Below are 20,462 nucleotides of genomic sequence, written 5' to 3'. Positions count from 1 at the left end.
GGGCCCCGGTGGGTGTGCCAAAGCCCTGAGAACAGAGAAGGGGATTGTGTGGCCACCGCCCTGGGGGTCATTTCCCACTCCTCCCCAGGCCCCACTGCCCGGCAGGCACGTGCCCTATAGCAAACGGAAACTGAAACTAAAACAAGCCTCCACTAAGCCCAGAGGGCGCCGAGGCAGGACAGGCCGCGGTCAAGAACTCCATATCATTGGTTTCTGAAACCCAGCATGGGGATGTGGGAAGGTACGCAGGAAGACAGGAGCAGGCTGGTCACACCAGAAGAACTGTTTTTAAACCACTGAAGGCTAAATACTCGTTCCTGAGAAAAGCAGGCCATAAACACAGAGCCCTGGGATGTATCTTCGCCAACAGCCAGTCTAGTGACCCGACGCCCACTCACCTCCACTAAAGGAAGCCACTGCTCGGCGGAGACGCTGAGGGCCTGGAACTGCCTGTCGTGGACGCACTGCAGGTTGCCGACCACCAGCGCCGAGGCCCCAAACACCTCACAAGTGCGGCACAGCCCTGCAGACACCAGGCAGACCGAGGCTGTTCCCAAGAGAATGCGGGGCTCATCCTACCCCCGCTCCCTAGGAAGCCCCAGCGAGGGTTACGTGGAGAAGAGCCAAGGATGGCCGCGGGGTGATGGCAGATGCTCAGGAGAGAGATTTTGGTGGTCTCACCTCCTAAATTGGTGGCTTTATCCGTGAGCGAGGCCACCACGATCAGCCTGCTGACGGACTTCCTGAGTCTGGCGGCACGGCCCTGGGGCGGGAGCTCAGAGTCTGCATCGGGAACGCTGTTCTCCCATGGGATCACCTTCTTCTGGACATCGGCCCACTCGGACGGGTCATCTGCTTCCCCTGAGTGAGCACCTGGGGAGGGAAAGGAGAACAGCCCCAGCATGTAGAGCCCTGAGTGTTCCGCTACGTTACTTACAGCTTAGATGTACTCTGAGTGTACACTGATAGGCTGCGATTTCTCTGCACACGAACTGAAGACCTGTACTTGGACACAGACATAATCGAATTTTTTTTTTAAAGAGACTTTTGCTATACGGTATGTGTAACTGCTGGAGAGAGACACAGAGAAAGTGAGAAATCACTCCCTCCCACCCAGAGCGAGAGGGCCACACCACAACCTCTCCTCCATTCTCCTCTTGGGATTTTGGGCACACACACACACACACACACACACACACACACACACAGTGTGGAGTTCAAGCTGCCAGGTCCAGGACTCAAAACTGTGGTTGACCACGAGGGAGTCCAGTGCCTTAACCACAATGCCACCTGCTGGCCCTCATAATCAGCATTTTTAACAGAATTTAATTTTTAACATCATTTTTTAAGAGAGATTTTTGCTATAGGGCATGTGCATTCGCCAGAGACGGAAAGTGAGAAATCATCCCCCAGGGGGATGGGCATACCACAATCCTTTCTCCTCGTTTCCTCTCGGGATTTTGAGCACTCACACACATGCACCTGGCGTGAGTCTCAAGCCACCAGGTCCAGGACTTAAACTGTGGTTCAACTACATGGGAGTCCAGCGATGTAACCATTATCCCATCTGCTGGTCCCAAATTACCATACATTTTTAAAAAGAAGCCACGAGCTTTGTCTGAGGCAGATCAGGCTCTCCTGGCTTCTGATGGTAAAGCCAGCACCCAATTTAAGTTGCCCAGGTTGTGCATGCCTGCTCGCTGCAGTTCTCGATGTACCACTAGAAAGGGGCACCACTCCCTGCCCTTCCAAGCGCTACGCTAGCCCACTCAAGCTACAGGGGGCACACGGAATTGTTTTTACCTACATCCTGCTGAGACCAGTCGCCTGGCTCCAGTTGGCGAAGTCGGGTCCGAGAGAGGTGCCACTGAAACCCAGCACTTGCAGGCAGCTCCGTGAACCCCGTGAACTTGTCGATGGTGACCCACTCATCCTCAGCGAGGCCTGAAAGGCGTGGGAGGGTGTAAAATATGGTCTGAAAAGAGAATTGCCAAATCTGATGTTTTTCACTTAAAAATTTGCAAGGAAATAGACGTGTGTGAGATACAACCTCATTCTCAGTACTCGTGTGTTCCCACGAACGCTCACACCCGATCGGATTGCTCACTCCGATTTACATCCTGCAGCAGCTGTATACACGGATTTCTCATCTTTGCTAAGAAACTGGGGATCCGCTTAGGAAATCCGGGAGCGGCGACCCTGCTTGGTCCTCCTAGCCATGTGTGATGAACCGCTAGTCCTTCCTAAGGACCAAGAGTGTTCTGGGACTGCTCAGCTCTAGTGATGGCCACCATCCAGGTCACATGATGTACTGACACCCAGACGCCACAGGAGACCGAGTCCCAGCCCTGCTGGGCCAGGCCCCACTCCAGCCTATAGCAGGTGACGTCGGATCCGAGCCCGACTCACTCAGGATGCCACGTGGGCCATTTGGCCCTTGGCTTCAATGTCCTCACTTGTAAAGCGAGGGGAACTCAGCCTGAAACAGGCTGGGCGTGCTCAGAGAGCTCAGAGCCAGAGCACTGTCGACAGTCATACACAGATGACCCTCGGTCCTTTGATTATCCCTTTCCAGAGAACTGGTGCCAGGATGGGACAGTGACAGGCAGAGAAGCAGACACCCAAGGAACAGTTACAACGAAATAATGAGTCTCAACAATACCCGTCTTCATGAATGTTCCCGGAAGTAGCAGCAATTTTCTCTTGCTCCCCGTATTTTTGCAGATTTGAGGGGACAGGGGCTGCGACTAAGGTTCACTTAGTACAAAGTAGGCTCCGATGCGGAAGTGCGGACCCCCGCGCTGCACCCAGTTCCCTATCCGCAGACCACTCTGACTCGGCCATAGTGCTCTGCGCACGGGGAGAGGCACTCAGAGGCGGGCAAGGGGAGGACAAGAGGACGCACCCCTGCGGAGAACTCGGTGCGGGGCTAGGACGGAGTCCTGCGGGGGGGGGGGTCACAGCACCCTGGGCGCTGGAGGACACAGCACGCGCCAGCCTCGAGAACTTGGGGCACATGCAGTGAAGCAGTAGCACCTCTCCGGGAGAGTGGGGAGGGCGCTGGCCGAGGGGCAGGCCTCCTCCAATCTGCCCAAGCGCTGCCACCCTCCCACAAGGCTCCCCATGTAGAGCTGGAGTCCCAGGTGATTCACGTTCAAAGGCAGAACACTAATTACGGTGGAAGAACGCGCTATGCAAATTTAATAACTTACATGCAAGCTGCTCAGTTAATCCTGATAAACACACTTATGCTTCTTCAATGTAAACAGGCATCTGGGGCCCTCAGGGAGGAGGTGGCTCCTTTAGCAGACCCTGTGCCTAGGCTGGCGCTTGGCCGCAGCTCCCCCTCCTTCCAGTCAGAACAGCTTCTGTTTACAGAAGTGCTCCCTCCAGGTGCACAAAGCCAGAGGGCCAGAGGCAGAGACGCCCCAGTGCCACTGCCTAGGAGCCTGTGCAGGGCCGGCAGGTCGGGCCTGCGACTGCAGGTGGCACTGCCACCGGGGAAAGGCCAATCACAACCCGACAGCTGGCCAGGCAGGGGCCTGCAGTGAGAGCCCCACTCACCTCCAGACTGTAGTCCTGCAGGGGGTGGAACACAGTGAAGAAGAAGTGGTCTTGGATGCGCTGCCAGTTCTTCTGGGCCTTCCTGGGATGGGAGATGGGGAATGAGGACGGCTGCAACACCACCCACCTCGGGAGGAGAAAACCGCAACTTGAAAGGCGCTGCAGGATTTAGAAGGAATGGAAGGGACCAGCAGATGGCATGGTGATTATGTTGCTGGACTCCCACATGGCCGACTGCACTTGGAGTCCGGGACCCAGCAGCTTCAAACTCATACGGGCCCATGTGCGTGGGTGCCCGAAATCCCAAGTGGGGACTAGAGAAGAGACTCCTGGGATGATTTCTCGCTTTCTGTCTCTCTGGCAAGAGCACAGGCCCTACAACAAAAATCTGTAAAGAGAGGAGGGGAAAACCTGCTGAGTCGTACCCTAGGAACTGCACACAGACAGCCCCTCGGGACGGCAGGCTGATTCACTGGGAATAAAAGCCACTGTCCCCGACTGAGGACATCCTGTCCCCCCTTCCCTTTCAGTGGTACTCAGGAAGCCACAGGAGCTGCTGGATGCTTGTTTTATTTTCTAAGCTCCGTGCAGGCAGCTGTGCCCGCCCCCCCAAGTCTGTTCGCAGAGGCTGGGGAGCTGGGCTAAGCCCACCCACCCAAGGCCCGGTGCAGTAAATGCATTGTCCACTAGGGACGTTCCGGCGTTTGGGGCTGTCGCTGGGGTAAGCAGATCAGGCCTCAGGCAGTGGATGAAGAGGGAGGAAATCCCAGGCCGGCACTCTGCTCAGTGTGGAAAGAGATGCCCATAGTGATGACAGTGGGGACCTTGGCTGGAACCCTGATGTCCCCCTACAGAGGGAGCCTTTCCGTAGGCCCCCACTCAGCTGCTGGGAGACCCATGCCAGACGGAACTAGTATGAGCAGGCCTGACACCCCTGACCTCACCATCAAGCTTCAGAGGACAAGAGAGGGAGGGACAGACCTGCAGGACGTGGCTATCACTGCCCCCAACACAGGCAATTTTGTGACAGTTTTGGCCAGGTCACTGTCCCGCAGTGGCCCGTGTCCCCTTGCTGGCCCCTCAGATCGCTGCCCTTCCATGTCCTGGTGGCCACACCCCATGCCCTGGAGCAAGGAGGGCCACCTATGTGCTCCCTCGTCTCCAGCCCTGGATTCTGCTCCGGCCCACCGTCAGTCTGCAGAGGGCTTTGTGTCTCACACTAAAACACAAAGCAAACCTTCCTGAAGGACCTCTCGATTACTGGGGTTACGCCTTCGATGGGGGAGCAGGGTCAGGAGAGAGGGACAGGGCCTGCTCTTCTCTGATACCATTCATCACTGAGGTCTCCTATTCCCGGATGTCATCTAGGGACAACTGAAGGTGCCAGAAATAAAGCCTGTGCCTTCTTTTTTACAGAACAGGCACCACTGGCTCCTGCAATTCCGGCTTCACCGCGAGGGTTTTCTGGGTAAGTTGGTGGAGTCTCACCTTCCTCACTGCCCACTTCTTAAAGTGAAAAACATAACATAATTGAAATGCCCCAAGCATTCGAATAAAGAAAACAGCATCACAGACAGGAACGCGCCTGCCTTCTGACCCTACGGTGCTACCGGCTCCCGGCCACCATAGGGGGGGACAGCCATTACTTTCATTTGCTGAATGGGGTATCTTTCCTGAGCCCTGGAACTGCCAACCCAGTGAACGGCAAAATGCCGCCTTCCAACAGTGTGTGGGAAGCGGGGGCTGGGGAGCAGAGGGCAGGTCCGGCGGGGATGCCCTCCCCCAGCCGGTGTGGTGGAGATGTCTCCGCAGTCCTGGCTTTCCACACCACCTCACTTTTCTCACAAGCTGTCCCTCTCCATCAACGTACAAGTGCGGGCGCTTTCTGAGCATCTAGTGGGAGACTTTTCACCTTGCCAGTAGTGCTGAGTCTGAAATGTCTAACAATCCCAGCATTCTCGGGTGGTGATAACAGCAATCATTTAAAAAGCTAAACAGTGACACCTCAGGTGTGAGGGACCTCAGGTAGGGGGACACGCTCAGACACCCAGAGCTGCCCAGACGCTGTGCCTGCTGTGAGCGGGACAGGCGTGGGGAGGGAGCGGCGTGGGCCAGGACCCGGGGATGCCCCAGCCAGAGGACAGGGAGTGGCGTAGGCCAGGACCCCAGGTGCCCCAGCCAGGCAGCCTTTCCCTGCTTGAGCTACTGTGCAAGGGGGCGTTGCTGGGGGACAGGGAGCTCTGTGAGGAAAGAAAAAGAAAAAGCCTGTTTCGACGAGCAGAGCTGAGAGGGAACAGGCACGCCTTTAAGGCTGGTCCCTGCTTCTGCTGGCAGTGCCGGGACAAGGGCAGGGGGTGACACTGGGCTGCCCTGAAGGAGACATCTGAGTGTGTAAAAGGTGGTCGGTAAAGAGGACCCTGGATGAAACAGCAAAGCGCCCTCAAGGCAGAGCTGACAAAGCGGCCACTAGACCATCAGCCCCGTGGTCATGCCCGCCCGTGAGCCGCTGAGGCTTCCCTACCCCTCTCTGTGCATGCTCTCCACGTGGCTGAGGCTGGACTCGATGGCGGAGGCCAGGGCGTCGCACTCCTCCACGCACAGCGTCTTGCACAGGCTCCAGATCTTCTTCAGGGCGACCAGTGCGTACAGCCGCACGCTGAAGCTGTGGCTGAAGCACCAGCGCAGGGCGGCGACCAGGGCCTGCTGCAGAACTGCCTTCTAGAAGGAGAGCGGAAGCCTCACACACCTGCGAGGCGCAGCCGTCCCCACAATGGCATGCCCCGGGAGGACCTCTGCCCCCTGCTGCAGGGCCCTGGGCCTTCCTCCGAGAAAGGCAAGGGGCACAACACCAGCAACTTCTTCCGGGAAAGCGTGCCCAGCCCGAGCTCCCCACAACGCTGAGAATGGGCTAGCAGGCGGGCTACTCTACCCCGGGCTCATCCGGACCTGCTCCTGGGCCGTGCCTGCTTAGTGCCCAGCCATGAGCCCTGGCGGGCTGCCCCGCGGCCTGGTGAAGGCAGCCAGATCCCATGCAGCTGATTGCCTGGTGTGAGTCCCAGGCCTGGCAACTTGAGCAAAGGTCCAAACATGTGTGCATGCCCATGTCACTTTGAGGCCTTAGCAATGCCACCTGGAGTCCCCGGTGGGAGTTGGCCATGGTCAGAGCACTCTTCTCTGCGGGTTCAACCACGTGGACTGCAGCTCTGCATCTCACTGGCCGGTTCTAAATCCTTCAGTTGCCCTCGTAGTTACCCAGTGTTAGCTAAGATTCTTGCTTAGACGTGTGAGAACCCACTAGAGAGACTGCTCTATGCCGAGAGACAGGAAAGCCTGACGCCTTCATGTCCTCTGCAAGTGCTCGCCAGCTTTCAGTGCTACGGCCAAGTGTCTTGGCACAAACACTTGTTAAAAACTACTGTTGGGTTAAGGACAGTCATAAGAGAAGTTTTGTGTGTTAAAAGACCCTTAGTACATACGTGCGTACAATTTAGACTCGTTCATAGCACAGACAGTGGCCTACGGATGTGGCGAGGGCTCAGGCTCTCGGCAGCACGTCTGTATGCGGCTGTTACCTCACTGTGGGTTTGTGTCCAACGAATATTAGTATTAGGAGGGCAGAGGGAGGAAAGGGGGAGTTGGCAAAGACACAGGCGTGCTCTCCGTTAGAAAAGTTGGTACACACATCAAATTCAATTTCCGACGGTCAAGTTCCAACTCCTAATAAAACGAACCTCACCTTTTCGGAGTTATTTTGAATAATGATGTCCAAATGTGACAAAACTGATAAAAATGTACAAATACTTGTTTTAAGTTTCTCTTCACCCTGAAGAAAAGATCAAATAAGTAGTTAAGGCCCATGCAAAAAGCCCCGGGCTGGGTACCCAAGATTTAGAACTAGTGCTTTGAAACAGTTTGCTGCTTGTCAGGACGCTTTGCCACAACCCATCACCAATCTTGGTACCAATTCCTTTAAGGTGATTTTTTTTTTGGGGGGGGGGGGTAGAGGTTTTTGCTATAGGGCGCGTGTGCTCACCAGAAAGACAGAGAGAGACAGAGAGACAGAAAGCGAGAAATCACCCCCAAGGGGGGATGGTCACGCCGCAATCCCTTCTCCTCCATTCTCCTCTCAGGATCTTGGGCACGCACGCACACGCGCCCGTGTGAATTTAAGCCACCAGGTCTGGGGCTTGAACCGCGGTTGACTACATGGGACTTCAGCGACATAGCCATTACGCTAATTGCTGGTCCCTTTTAAGGTGATTTTCAAGATGGGAAATGGGGAGCCAGGAGCAAGCGAGGGGACAGGCAATGCACTGACACTGGTTTCCAGCTGAGTACTCGGGCTCCCTTCGGATCTACTGCGGGCATGCGGCGTCTCCTGTGAAAAACTGGCCTAAGGGGACCGCATGAATGCCTCACCACTCTTCTCTGAGACTGAACGAAGCCACCGCCTGGCCAACGGGTATGGAAGGCTAGTTCTCAAACCCCTAACGCCTGAGCCTGTACATCTTCGCTCTTTTGCTGAAACCGGCTCTCAGAACAGCCATGGAGGACTCAGGACGTCCTGAGGGCCAGGGCTCTGTCTCCTGAATGAACTCAGATCTTGCAGAGTCACTCAGGATGTCGCTACGTCAGGGCCACTGAGAGTCAAAACCGACCAGTGAGAAGAGCCCCATCGGCCTAGTCAGACATCTCCCAGCTTCAGAAAGGATGGGAAATAAATCCCTCTACTTACACGAGAAAAGCAATCCCAGAACTTCGGAAGAAACTGAGGGAATTTATGAAGAATCAATATAATAATCCATTCTACGAAATACTTTATGGATGCTTGATTATTGGTAGAGCCAGCTTGGAAAATCTTGTCAATAATTCTATTCAGGAAGTTCTGAGAAAAATAAAGTTCACAAATTGAAGTTATGTTATGGTAATTAATTACAGTAAACTGACTGTCCTATAAAACAACAGCGCAAAGGCCTATCATAGGCAACTGCCTGAGTCTACAACTCTCCGAACTGAGACCTAAAACCGTCGACTCCCTCAGCCTGCAGCTGTATGAGGGCGATGTACTTTCAGGGGAAGGGAAAGCTCGGAGACCATGCACGCCGGTCGGCGGAGGGCGAGGCTCCCCAAGGCCCGCCAAGATGCCAGGGCTTCGAGCCTGGGGCGAGGCTGGGACAGGGCAGGCCGAGTTTAGCCGAGAAAGCAGCATTGCGGGCAGGCCTGGCCTGCATTCTCTTTAGATGGCCTGTCCTCTGCCAGGGGTCTTGGGCCTTCCAAAGGCCACCGCTGTGATTACATGCGATTATATGTGGCCTGGAGTGCCACTCTTCAAGGTCCTACTTCTTTTTTTTTTTTGGAGAGGTTTTTGCTACAGAGCGTGTGCACTGGCCAGAGAGACAAAGAGAGATAGAAAGCGAGAAATCACCCCCCAGGGGAAATGGCCATGCTGCAATCCCTTCTCCTCCATTCTCCTCTTGGGATCTTGGGCACACATGCACACATGCCTGGCATGAGGTTATGCCACCGGGTCTGGGACTTGAACCGCAGTCGACTACATGGGAGTCCAGTGACATAGCCTTACGCTAACTGCTGGTCCCTTCAAGGCCCTACTTCTACCAGGGAACACAGTGAGTGAAACTAGTGTCGACTTGCAGAAACATGTGAAAATACTATTTATTATGTAGGTTTCTGGATTTTAAAGAAGAAAAATCCCTCTTTTTGATCAGTGTTTTCACTTCTTTCTGTTTTAGTTTTGCTCTCGGGTGTGCAGTCGCAGAGAACGGGGAGGTGAGAAGTCACCCCCAGGGGACAGCCAGGTCACCGCCCTTCTCTGTTCTCTCAGGATTCTGGCACGCATGTACACGCACCAGGCACGATCCTCAAGCCAGGTATAGGACTCAAACCGCGGAGTGGGCCACGTGGGGTCCAGCTGCCCCAACCTCCATGCCACCTGCCCAGAAAAACCCCTTAAAGAGCTTCGGCTGGGAAGAAACGGAGCCGAGCTCCCCCGAGCCCGGCCGGCTGCGCAGCGCGCCGTGTGAGCTCAGGCTGACGCCGCCCGGTTCCCGGGCTCTGCACCGCGCCGCTCCCCGCAGGCTGCCCGGCTCTCAGGACTGACCGCCCTGCCCGTGCCCGTGCGGACGTTCACGGCCTGCTCAGAAAGCCAGTTATGGAGTCAGTGACGCCAGTGTCACTCGAAACGCCCGCAGAGATTCCGGTCTCTTCCCGCGGCCGCCTGCTCTGACACTCCTGGGGGGCTCGGCTCAAGAGAGACACACTCGGTGACCCAGTAAAGGCCTTCTGGCTGCCTCCCTCAAAGCCCTCTCGGAGCTCAAGGGGTACTCCAGTGCTCTAGGAACCAAGGACGTGGGGCGACGCGGCAGCCTCTGGTCACCCCACTGGCCCCCCAGCCTGGGCTGTCCCTCACCTCTCGGCCCCATGTGTGGCTACACCGCAGTCCTACCCTCTTCTAGATGTGAGGCTTCACAGGATTGGAATGAAAAGATGCTGGCAGTGGGGAGGGCAGCCACGTACCCGACTGCAGTGGAGTCTGTGGTTCCGAAACGTGGTAAACCGCCAAGTCCCGGGCCAGCACTCACAGTGACCGCGGCCCACGTGGTGTGAGCTCAGGGTCCACACTCCTGCCTCCTCGGGGAGTGACGGCTGCTCAGCAGGATGTGATGGCCACCGAGCGGCCGTTCCTCAGGAGCCCCTGCCTCGCAGCCCCTCGCCGCTCAGAAATGCCCTGCGTGACTTTGGAAGCAGTGCAGGCGCCTTCAGCAGAGCGCCCTGACCCTCCGGTGGACACGGCAGCGCCCAAGGAGCAGCGACATGCGGCACGGCCATACCTGGTCCAGCCTGGGGACGAGCACCAGCAGGGTCTGCCACGCCCGGTTCTTTAGCCTGTGCTGCAGCGAGTTCGCGTGGGAGCGGCTCTTGGGCCTGGACACCAGCTCATCCTGGGGGCGACAGCAAAGTACCTGCTAATCTGTGGCCAGGGACAGAACCGAAGTGACTTCCATGTAAAGGTTCCTTTCTGTTCCCGCAAAGCCGGTCGGAGACGAGCAGGACGAGAAAGGCACCTTTCAAAACACTGGCTGTGGTGGCCTTCACATGTCTGCTTTTAACACTGGGGACCAGACCGTCCGACCGGGAGGTGCGGGCTGCCGGGAGCACGGCAGCTCAGTTCAGGACCTGCAGCTGGGACACCCCACTGCGACAGGAGCTACCGTGTCAGCGGTGCCTAAACCGGCCAAAGGCAGGTCTGTCTCCTCTCCCGTACCCACTCCTGCCTTAGCTCTAAGCCGACATCACCCTGGAGACGCTTCGGCGTTCTAGCATCTCATAGGTGCCACCTCGAAAGCCGTCTCCCTTGAACACCAACGATCCCTCTCCTGGGGGTCTTATTCCTCATCTCACGCCATGTGCCCCTTTGTTCAGAAAGCCCCTCCTTTTCTCCACTCACCTGTCAGTCCGGTTTCCTGAGCCTCCTGGGCAGCCTGCCCCCGGCCATGACATCTGCATGACCTTCCAGAATACCAGTGGCTCTCTTCTCACGACCTGAAGCCACCTGCTAATTCTTCCTCTGAACTGGCCCGGAGTGGGGGCCTTCACTTCCCCACCCTTCGTTTGAGTTGCCTCCACCACCGAGGACTTACCACCTCCCCCGTCCCAGCTGACTTCGTTAGGGGCACATACACGTCCCGGCTGTGGGTGGCGCATTGCTGCTGGGCCAGTGGTCCTTAAAGCTACCAGCTCCAACCACATAAGGGCTTGTTAAAATGGACTCGCACCTCGAATACCACTTCTTAGGAAAAGGAGACCGTTAAGACTCTCCTTCCTTGGGGACATGGTCCCTGGCTGCCAGGGTGCAAAGAGCACGCCTGTGTACACAACATACTTCCCAGGTGTCACGTCAGGGTACTGACCTGCTGCCTTCCGAAGGTCAAAGAACACTCCTTTTTAAAAATTATTTTAAGTTATGCTCTAGAGTTCATGCGCTCTCCAGAGAGAAGCAAAGTGAGAAGTTACCCCCAGGAGGATGGCACGCAGCAGTCCCTTCTCCATTCTCCCCTTGGGATCTCGGGCATGAATGCACAGGCACCTGGGGCGATGCTCAAGCTACCAGGTCCAGGACTCAAACCATGCTGGTGGCCGTGTGAGATTTAGCGCCTCGACCTCACGCCCCCTCGTCTGAAGCACATCCCTGTAATGTACGTGACCAAGTGGGTCTCCCTTCACCCGAGTCTGGACCACGGCTGGAAGGCAGGAGCGTGCTACCCGCTCAGCTCCAAGTCCACACACAGTGCAGACTCGGGACGGGGCGTCGTGCTTGGCTTTAACCCCTTCCATCGCCTCCCCCGGTGGAGGAAACCCGTTCTTCAGATATTTCATTGTAAATGCTTTCGCAGGCGAGGAGAAATCGAACTGGGTTACTTTGATCTGAATGAATAAGAAGTTCCCATCTCAGACAGACATTGCTAGCTGTGTTCTAGGGAAACCACCTTGAGCTTCGGAGCGGAGCGGAGGTGAGCCCCCAGGCCCCCAGATCGCGGTGGTCTCAGCACTGTGCCTCGCCCTATGTTTTCACCCTCTTCCGCCACCTCTCCCCTAAGACGCGGCGTGACGTGGTGCTCCAGGCACCAATGGCCTTGACGGGGCCGGAGAGCACACAGCGTGACACCTCCCGATGGTGCAGGGAGAGTGTTCTCTAAAACTGGACGGGCTGGGTCATTACTAACCATAATGTAACTGGAAGTCCAGAATGTGGGGCCAGCAGAGGGCAAAATGGCTATGTCGCTGGACGCCCACGTAGTTGACCATGGTTTGAGTCCCAGACCCAGTGGCTTAAAACTCATGTCAGGGATATGTGTGTGTGTGTGCCCAAGATCCCAAGAAGGAAAGAGAGGGGACTGTGGGTGGCCACCCCCAGGGGGTGACTTCTCGCTCTGTCTCTGTCTCTCTCTGGTGAGTGCCTGTGAGTGCCCGTGCCATGTAGCAAAAAGCTCTCTCTAAAAAAAGAAAAACAAGTACAGAACGTAACTTCCCGTTTTCCCCTGAAGAAACACGTAGATGACGTAAAACGAAGCATGTTTACTTTTTCTAGGAGCCGGACTGCAAGATCTTCCATGAGCAACTTGTGGGACACGTTGGCGCCGTCCAGCAGACACAGGAATTTGACAGCGCAGATTCTCACATAGGGGTCTTCTCTGTTAGTCCTGAAAGTTGCGAAATGATGAACTACATTAGAACATTTCGAAAACAGGAAAACACATCAAGTCATAATTCCAACATACTGTATCAAGTATCAAAACCTCCCGGAGTTTTCTACAGTTTGGTAAATCCATAGCACCTGGCAGGATTTAAGAGTCAGGATAAACACAGGGAGACAGGAATCACTGTTAAAATGACAGAGGACGTGTTCTGCCCAGACTTCTACCAATACGGCCCACGCAGAGCCCGTGTCAACACCCTCTTCTGGGGACCGGGCTCCTGTCACACAGGGCAAGAGCCGGCAGCTCAATGCTTCTCCCCACCATGCCCCGCAAGCGCACAGCCCCGAGGGGTGCCGTGCTCAGGGGGCACACGGTGCTCTGCATCCCAGAGTTCCGGTATCCAATGAGAAAGAAAAACATGAGTGGAACTGTGAGTGTCGCCCATGTCTGCACGTTTCGTTGCGCCTGCTAAATGTGGACTTCATTTTAATTTAATAGCAAGGCATCTGCCTAGCAGGAGTCAAAGTATTTGGCAACCATCGCCTCAAAAATTTCACTTTTATTGCTACACTAAACCAGCCAAGAATAAAAACTAAAAACAATTAGCAATGAGGAAAATGTATATGTAGTTAACGGAGAGCGGCAAATGATTTAACACACAGTTGGGCCTCAGGGTGGTAAAACTTCCTGCTGTCTCCACACAATCATTGCTTGTCCTAAACTCTAACATCAGTGAGTGACAGGACGGACACTATTTTTATCTTCTTTATAGACACGCACACTTTTTTTAAAGCTATGTGGAAAAATGAATCGGGAAAAAAGTCATTTGACAAGCTACAAAAAAACGAATACAGAGATGAACAGTTTTACTCAGAAATCAGAACCACATCTGCGTAAGAGGGTGCGTGAAAACCTGCACATGTTTAATGTATACAGCTTGACGAATGTTTTCAAACAATAGATATCAGGACTTGCTGGGAGAGGAACTACCTGGCTGAATGGCGCGTTTTAATCATACGTTAAACTTTATAGCCGAGGAGCCTGCAGATGGCTCCTGGTAGTGGTTATGTCGCTGGACTCACATACGGCAAACCGCAGTTCGAGTCTGGACCCAGTGGCTTCAAAATCATGCCGGGCGTGTGTGTGTGCATGCCCAAGATCCCAGGAGAATAGAGGAGAAGGGTTACAGCGTGACCATCACCGCAGGTGGTGATTTCTCACTTTCCCTCTCACTGTCTCTGCCTCTGTCTCTGGTAGGTGCATGAGCCCTAAGGCAAAAACATAAACAAACAAAACACCTTTACAGCCAAAAGAGGAACAGAGAGTAAAGTGCTGCTGATTACCTCTCCCCTAAGTAGGGGGCAGGGACTGTATGCTCCTCGCTGCCAGGGTTTGAATATGTCCCCCCAAATTTGACTGTAATGGTATTAAGAGGGTGGAAACATAACCCACCCACGGGGTTAAAAGACAGAGCCTCTAGGAGGTGACTGGAATTAGTAAAGGTCACCGGGGTAGGGCCCTGGGACTGGTGGCTTCATGATCAGAAGGGGAAACACCAGAGCAGACCTGCTCTGCACCATCCCAGGGCTCTGTGGCTCCCCACGGGGAAGACCCTCACCGGACATAGCCCCTTGGCTCTGGCCCCCCAGAACTGTGAGCTAGATACCTGCTAGTCCTTACGAATCACCCAAGCCCAGGTATTTCTGGTAAGAGCAACAGAGAACGAACTAGACACTTATTTGTGCTGGACTCCACGCTAAAAGTTCTTACAAGTTTACCAAATTTTAGCAAATAGTGAGAGGTGAGGAACATAAAATAGCAAGGGCATTTGCTTTCTAATGTATTTGTGAAGGCTTGTTTGCTATCTTCTAATAGGTTAGATAGCACTAGTAAACTCTGAAGCTACCAGCAAGGCATGTCTGTCACAGGGTGCTAACTTCTGAACCTCATCTGGGTGAAGACACAGAAATCCACGATACCTACTTCTCTATGACGACGTTAGCTGCGCAGTCGTGTCCAAGACTTTCTATGAAATCCTGGGCATCCTGAATAAGCCTTCCCCCCAAAAAAAAGAACAACAGAGTTTAGTTAGGGAAAAAAATAATGAAAGCCTCCAAGTTACAGTTTATATTCGTCTAGCTTAAGGCCTTAAAAGACCTCATTGCGCCCAGGTAGGTGGGCGCTTAGAAGAAGCAATGGCGGGCTCTTACCTCTGATCACGCCTCAACACAGTTCCAAACACACACGCCTCAAGGACAAGTTCACTGTAACTTCCAGCACAGGACAGGGGCCCCCGGGCCACGCCGGGTGCAGACTCCAGCCACGACCGGCAGCAGTGGTTCGTCAGTGTGTTGAGGACTCCGGCTCTCACAGCAGACATCTCGATGACCTTGAACATGATCTGAAATGGAACATGACAGCCGTTTCGGCCTAAAAATCAGCACTGCTCACAACTGTTACCCAACTGGTTTCAAGCCATAGTTTCGACACCACGTAAACGGTCTAAAAAGTGAAAATTCCCTATGGCTTAAATAATTCCAAGAGGTGATCAATACACATAGAATGTTAACTCTCCTCTCTCAGTAGTAAAAGTAAAGAAAACATCACCGACAGTGACATCCGTCCAGAGCTCTGCAGGAGGAACCGCCGAGCTGCAGAATGGAGGGCAACACGTCCCCCGCTGCTCACCTCTGCATTCACCACAGCCCTTTGGCAGAAGGGACCAAGAGAGGCAGCCCAGGACAGCAGGGCAGTAAAGGGGTCAGACTCCTGTCCCCCCAAGGCTGGAGATGTCTTAAATTCCCACATGGTGGAATTCCATCTGCTCTGGCTCTGGCTAGGTCAGTGGCCGTAATGGCAAATGCCTCCAGAGACCAGAAAGCTCTTTGAACAAGGTTCGTGTCCAGAGAAATAATTCTCTACCTAAGAACAGAACTCCGGCTGAGGGAACGGACAGATGGCCTCAGGGGAGGTCAGGTGGCGTGTGGAGTGGTGTGGAAAGGTGGCAACCAGGCAGGGACCACCAGCGTGGCCACGTCCGCCTCATTTTCCACAAGAAAGGGGACTCGGGTTTCCATGCACATCTGCCCGCGTGCGTGGCTGCCTCGCACCTTCATGTCTGCCTGCCAAACCTGCTTGTCCCCGCGCCTTCGGGGCTCACTGAACGGATAAAGGCAACAGAGCTAACAGCGACTCTCCCTTGTGCCCACCAGGCCACACATGAAAAAGAGAAACGTTACCTCTTTTATTTTCAAGTACGCCTGGCCCTTGACTCTCGCAGCAATGGTAAGAACTCGGTTATCAAAAACCAACTGGACAAAAGCTTTTAAGTTAGGCCAGAATGTCAGCTGCGTGTTGCTTAAAGAAGATACCGTTTTCCAAGCTACGTCAAAAGACTCTACGCAGAGAGACTCGGAGGAGGTCAGAAGCTGGGCGGAAGTAAAACAGAGAGATCCGCAGTTACACTCTCGGAGACTTGACAGCCGTGCCGACCCCAGCCCCCGGCTCCCAGCTCCCGGCCCGACCCTCACCATGGGCACCAGGATGTGCATGCAGCGCAGCACGGGTAAGACCCGCTCGGCCGGGAGAACCGCGAGGGCGTCCAGGGCCGCCTGCAGTGTCCTGGCCAGCTGCTGCACGGCGGGCAGCTCGGGCCCCGGGACCTCGCCCTCCGTGCCCGGGATGAGGGTGTGTCGCTTCCTCAGCAGGCACTCCAGGCAGACCCACTTCCCACTGGTCGTGGATGTACTGAGCAGTCACCTTCCCCCACCCGTGGGCAGACGGCGGCTCCTCCACACTGCTGAGAGAGAACAAGGCCACCGCCATGTCACCAAACCAGGTCTCCCTGGGCTGGTCCCCATTTCTTCTCATTGTCCAACACAACCCCAGTGGGGAGACTCATGTAAATGTCACTGCAAAATAAGGGAACCTCACGAGCCTCTATCACTCACAGGAGGGTACTTCCCCTCCTCAAAGGACTCACTGAAAGCCAAACACAGATTTGGTTTGGTTTTTCTCACATTTCCAGTGATAATCCGAGGGGGCCTCAAAAAGGTCCTGAGAAACGTTTATTAAAAAAGAAACTACACATGGATTTCAATTATTTTGCCCCAAATAAACTTGTACTTTCCTTCCACAACCTGTGGAAGCCCCGCCTTCATCCTGGGCAGGCTCCCTCCTAGCCCCTGTGCCGAGTAGCGCCGGGCCCACTGCCCTCGGGGGCCATGTGGCCGCACACTGGGCTGGCCCACGGGGCCCTCACCTGCTCTGTGGCCCCATCCGCGGCTTCTGCAGCACCTGGGTGAGCGGCAGGGAGGACAGGAACCTTTCCACAGGCCCTGGCTCCAGGGTCTCCAGCTGCAGCTCCGGCGTCTGGCCGATGACCTCACACACCATGGCCAGGCTGGCCATGCTGACCACTCGCTGAATCTGATCCCCAAGTGTGGGCTCCTGAGGAGGAAACGCTGTCATCGTGGGCAAGCAGGTCTCGTCAGGAGGACTGGCAGCCCGTCCCAGGCACCATGCCCTCCTCCTGCCCCTGCCGCAGGCACTGGGGGTACACAGGTCAGCTCCCTAAGGACCAGCAGTGCCATGCAAAGGGACGAGGAGCATGTTGGCCAGTCAGAAAGACCGCTGGCCACTTCAGCAGGTGGGCAGGACCAGAGGGCCCCGACGGCCCGGAGGGCCAGCCTGCTCACGGACGCCTCTGCACACAGGTGACCTGAACTGTGCTGAACGCACGTCAGCAAGGCCAGGTCCCAGTAACCCCTTAGGCCAGCTGGGAAGGCCACAGCGACAACCGTTGGGAATTGCTGGGGCCCGAACTCTGGCTCACTACTGGTGAGTGTGGCCACACTGCCCCCACCCTGTGACAGGGGACGGCCGCGGGCTCTACTCCATGGGGCTGCCATCCCACACAGACACGCAGAGCTCCACACAGAGGGGCCTGGGGAGGGTGCCAAGATGCGCTGGCTTCGGACTCAAAGAGAAAAGTCACTGTCTCAGCCCTCGAGAAGCAAAAGCCGGCCAGAGCTGGGCCAGGAGCAGCTGAGGGACCACGTCAGGTCCCACGGGGCAGGCCAGGAACACCCCGGCCAGAAAGGAAGCTTCTGCCCCAGCCTCTCCTACCCACAAACTAGCCCAGCGTCTCTATGGGCAAATTTCCACAGCAACGCCGCCAACCTCTGCACAGAGCTCGGGGTTCTGAGCTGGCTCTGGCCCCGCTGACACATGGTCCGGGGCGTTACTGAGGACAGAGCGTGAGGACAGGCTGGCGGGCTCACAGGACCGCCCACAGCAAGCATGCAGTGCTCTCAGCAGCACTGCGACCAGCAGGGGCTCCCCGGGACGCTGAAGGATGGATTATCTTCTCTCCTCTCAAGACAGCCCTCGAAAACTGCTTGGTACTAGGAGCCAGGAGGCAGCTTTGTGCTTATTAGCGGCACAGCCTAGACGTGAGATCAAGGAATTGTGATTTAGACCAGAACTGAGTCAGCACTCAGCGCGCGACGTGGGAACAGCCAGCGTCGCACCCCGTTCTAAGGATTGAACACGTGTGAACACGTGTGAGCGTCCTTTCCTCCCAGCACGACCCCATAATCCCCATGTTGCATGTGCAGTAAATGAGGTGCAGAGAGGCTAAGCAATTCCTCCGAGGTCACACAGCATGGACGAAGCCCAGACTCGAGCCAAGGAGGTCTAACTGCAGCGCCATGCCCCTCGCCACGCCACCGGGGTTCAGGTGAGCAGGGCCTGCAGGTGCTGGCCCAGCCAGTGGCACAGGCTGAGACACTGCGCTCTGAGGGCTGGGACGACGGGGAGGCCTGGGTTCGAGTCCTTGTGCCACCTAAAGGCCAAGCGTGGGAAGAAGGCCTGTCACCCAGAGACTCGGAGACGGGGCAGCTCCCTGAGAGGCCCTGTCTCAAGAACATGGCTCCTGGTGGAGGAGGGTGCTCCAGTGGAGCGGACAGGTGCCATTTATGGGTCACACCCAGACCCGGGAGGTGCGATGAGCACGACAGAGCCACAGGGGAACAGGAAGCGAAGAAGAGAGCGAGACGGCCACAGCGAGACCCTCGGGGACCGCGATCTCGGCTGGACCACAAAGGCAGATCAGAGCTGACGGTGCACACGGGAGGGCGGGCCTCCTCTGCGGAGACAGTGGAATGCCTGTGACCCATGGGCACCAGGGCTGCCTGCACGGCAGGGAGAGGCAGGGGACGAGGCCCTGGGGCCGGGCACGAGGTCCAGGCAACGACCGAGTGCCCGCCCACCGTCTGTCGGGGAAGGCTCCCAGGACCGCAGCTGCACCTGCGGGCATCCTGTAGGCGGGAGTCGCAGAGCTGCCAGCGCGCATCGCAGGGCTGCGCAGCCAACCTCAGATGCTCCGCATGCGTGCGTACCCCGTGTGCCCCGCTCACACGACTTCCTTAGCCCGAATTACCTGGTTGCCGTCCTCCTCCTGAAGATGCCGGACGGAGGCCTTCTGCAAGGGCGAGATGACCCTCCAGACGGGATTGCCCCGTTTCCACCCAGCCAAGCGGTGCAGCGTCACCAGCTCGACAAGCACCAGCAGGTACAGCCGGCACCGGTCTAGATCCGAGACCTGACGTAGACAGTGACACACTCAAGGTCTGGGCAGGACCCAGGTCCTCGCCCACTGCAAGGTTTGGATGAGCTTATTTAAATGCACTGAAGCAAAATAGAGACGTGAGAACGAGCCACTTCCTCCAAGCAGCCTTCCCAATCACCCTGCAGGGTTAGGGCTTCCCCCGTGTGCTCGGTGACCTCTCTCAGTGCAGTAGTGACACACTGCCACCATCCCAGACCCTGGGCCTTGGACGGCAGACACAGCGTCTGTCTCTCCTCTGCCAGGGCAGGCCCAGCTTCCTTCATGATGCCTACAAAGCCACCTCGGCCTCCGCTGTCTGTGATGGCCATTCCTCATGAGGAAGGGGCTGGCCCACTGTCGCGGAAGACCGACACCAAGAGGTTACGTGACCAGCCCAGCATCTCAGAGCGGCTGGTGGGAGGGACAGCGTCGCTCACCAAGGTCTTTCCAGCATGAATCCCCATGCAGGGGGAGTCAGCCCGGCTCTCCTAGGCAGCAGCGCTGTGACTAGGGCGCAGCACTCACCCTCTTTAGGCCCCGGTTTGCTTATCCGCAAGGTGGGGACAGTAATCACAACTCATCACAGGACATTTCAAAAAACCAGTGTGAGAAAGTGTGATAAACGGGTGGGCACAGAGGCGTGGCCTTAACTGTTATTACCATATCACTGTATCACACCATCCCGGGGTCCTGTGCCACCACGTGCCCTCTCGCCTCCCCTGCCCCGGGACCCCCGTGCACGCCAAGAGCACGCAGGAGGTAGTTCATCAGCCGAGTTCTGCGGAGCACCACTCTCCCAGTGCTGCGGGGGCCAGGGCACAGTCAGAGAGATGTGGCACTGCAGGTTCTCGTGGCAGGTGGAGTAACGGGGACAGCGAGGGGTGAAGGCGCAACGCAGTGAACACTCACACTGCTGAGCTCGCGCGCAGTCAGTCTCCTGAGGATGAACTCAGAAACACTCTCTGCCGTAGACAGGACGAGGCTCTGCAGGAGAGGGAGCACCTCATCTGTAGGGAAGAGGGTCAGCTCAGGTGACAGAAACCACAAACCCGCCAGCCCCGCGGCAGCAGCCC

At 56.1% G+C, this 20,462-nt stretch overlaps 1 protein-coding gene across 1 annotated transcript in view; it reads right to left on the bottom strand.

The window, feature by feature from the left end:
- The window catches only part of TARBP1 (tRNA guanosine 2 -O-methyltransferase TARBP1), a 46,110-nt gene that overhangs the window by 3,665 nt on the left and 21,983 nt on the right, over positions 1-20,462 (bottom strand). The window contains 17 exon segments of the mRNA XM_027770858.1: positions 399-523; positions 682-873; positions 1,804-1,975; positions 3,565-3,646; positions 6,086-6,282; positions 7,301-7,387; positions 8,300-8,449; positions 10,413-10,523; positions 12,662-12,782; positions 14,763-14,834; positions 14,990-15,180; positions 16,019-16,207; positions 16,310-16,510; positions 16,512-16,578; positions 17,041-17,228; positions 19,222-19,383; positions 20,299-20,396. Of these exon segments, the coding sequence (XP_027626659.1) occupies positions 399-523; positions 682-873; positions 1,804-1,975; positions 3,565-3,646; positions 6,086-6,282; positions 7,301-7,387; positions 8,300-8,449; positions 10,413-10,523; positions 12,662-12,782; positions 14,763-14,834; positions 14,990-15,180; positions 16,019-16,207; positions 16,310-16,510; positions 16,512-16,578; positions 17,041-17,228; positions 19,222-19,383; positions 20,299-20,396 (2,405 nt within the window).

The sequence above is a fragment of the Tupaia chinensis genome, unplaced genomic scaffold, assembly GCF_000334495.1.
Source record: "Tupaia chinensis unplaced genomic scaffold, TupChi_1.0 Scaffold000161_1, whole genome shotgun sequence".
NCBI classification, from domain to species: domain Eukaryota; kingdom Metazoa; phylum Chordata; class Mammalia; order Scandentia; family Tupaiidae; genus Tupaia; species Tupaia belangeri.
Note: the sequence above shows the minus strand (reverse complement) of the source record. Positions and strands in the feature narration are given on the sequence as shown.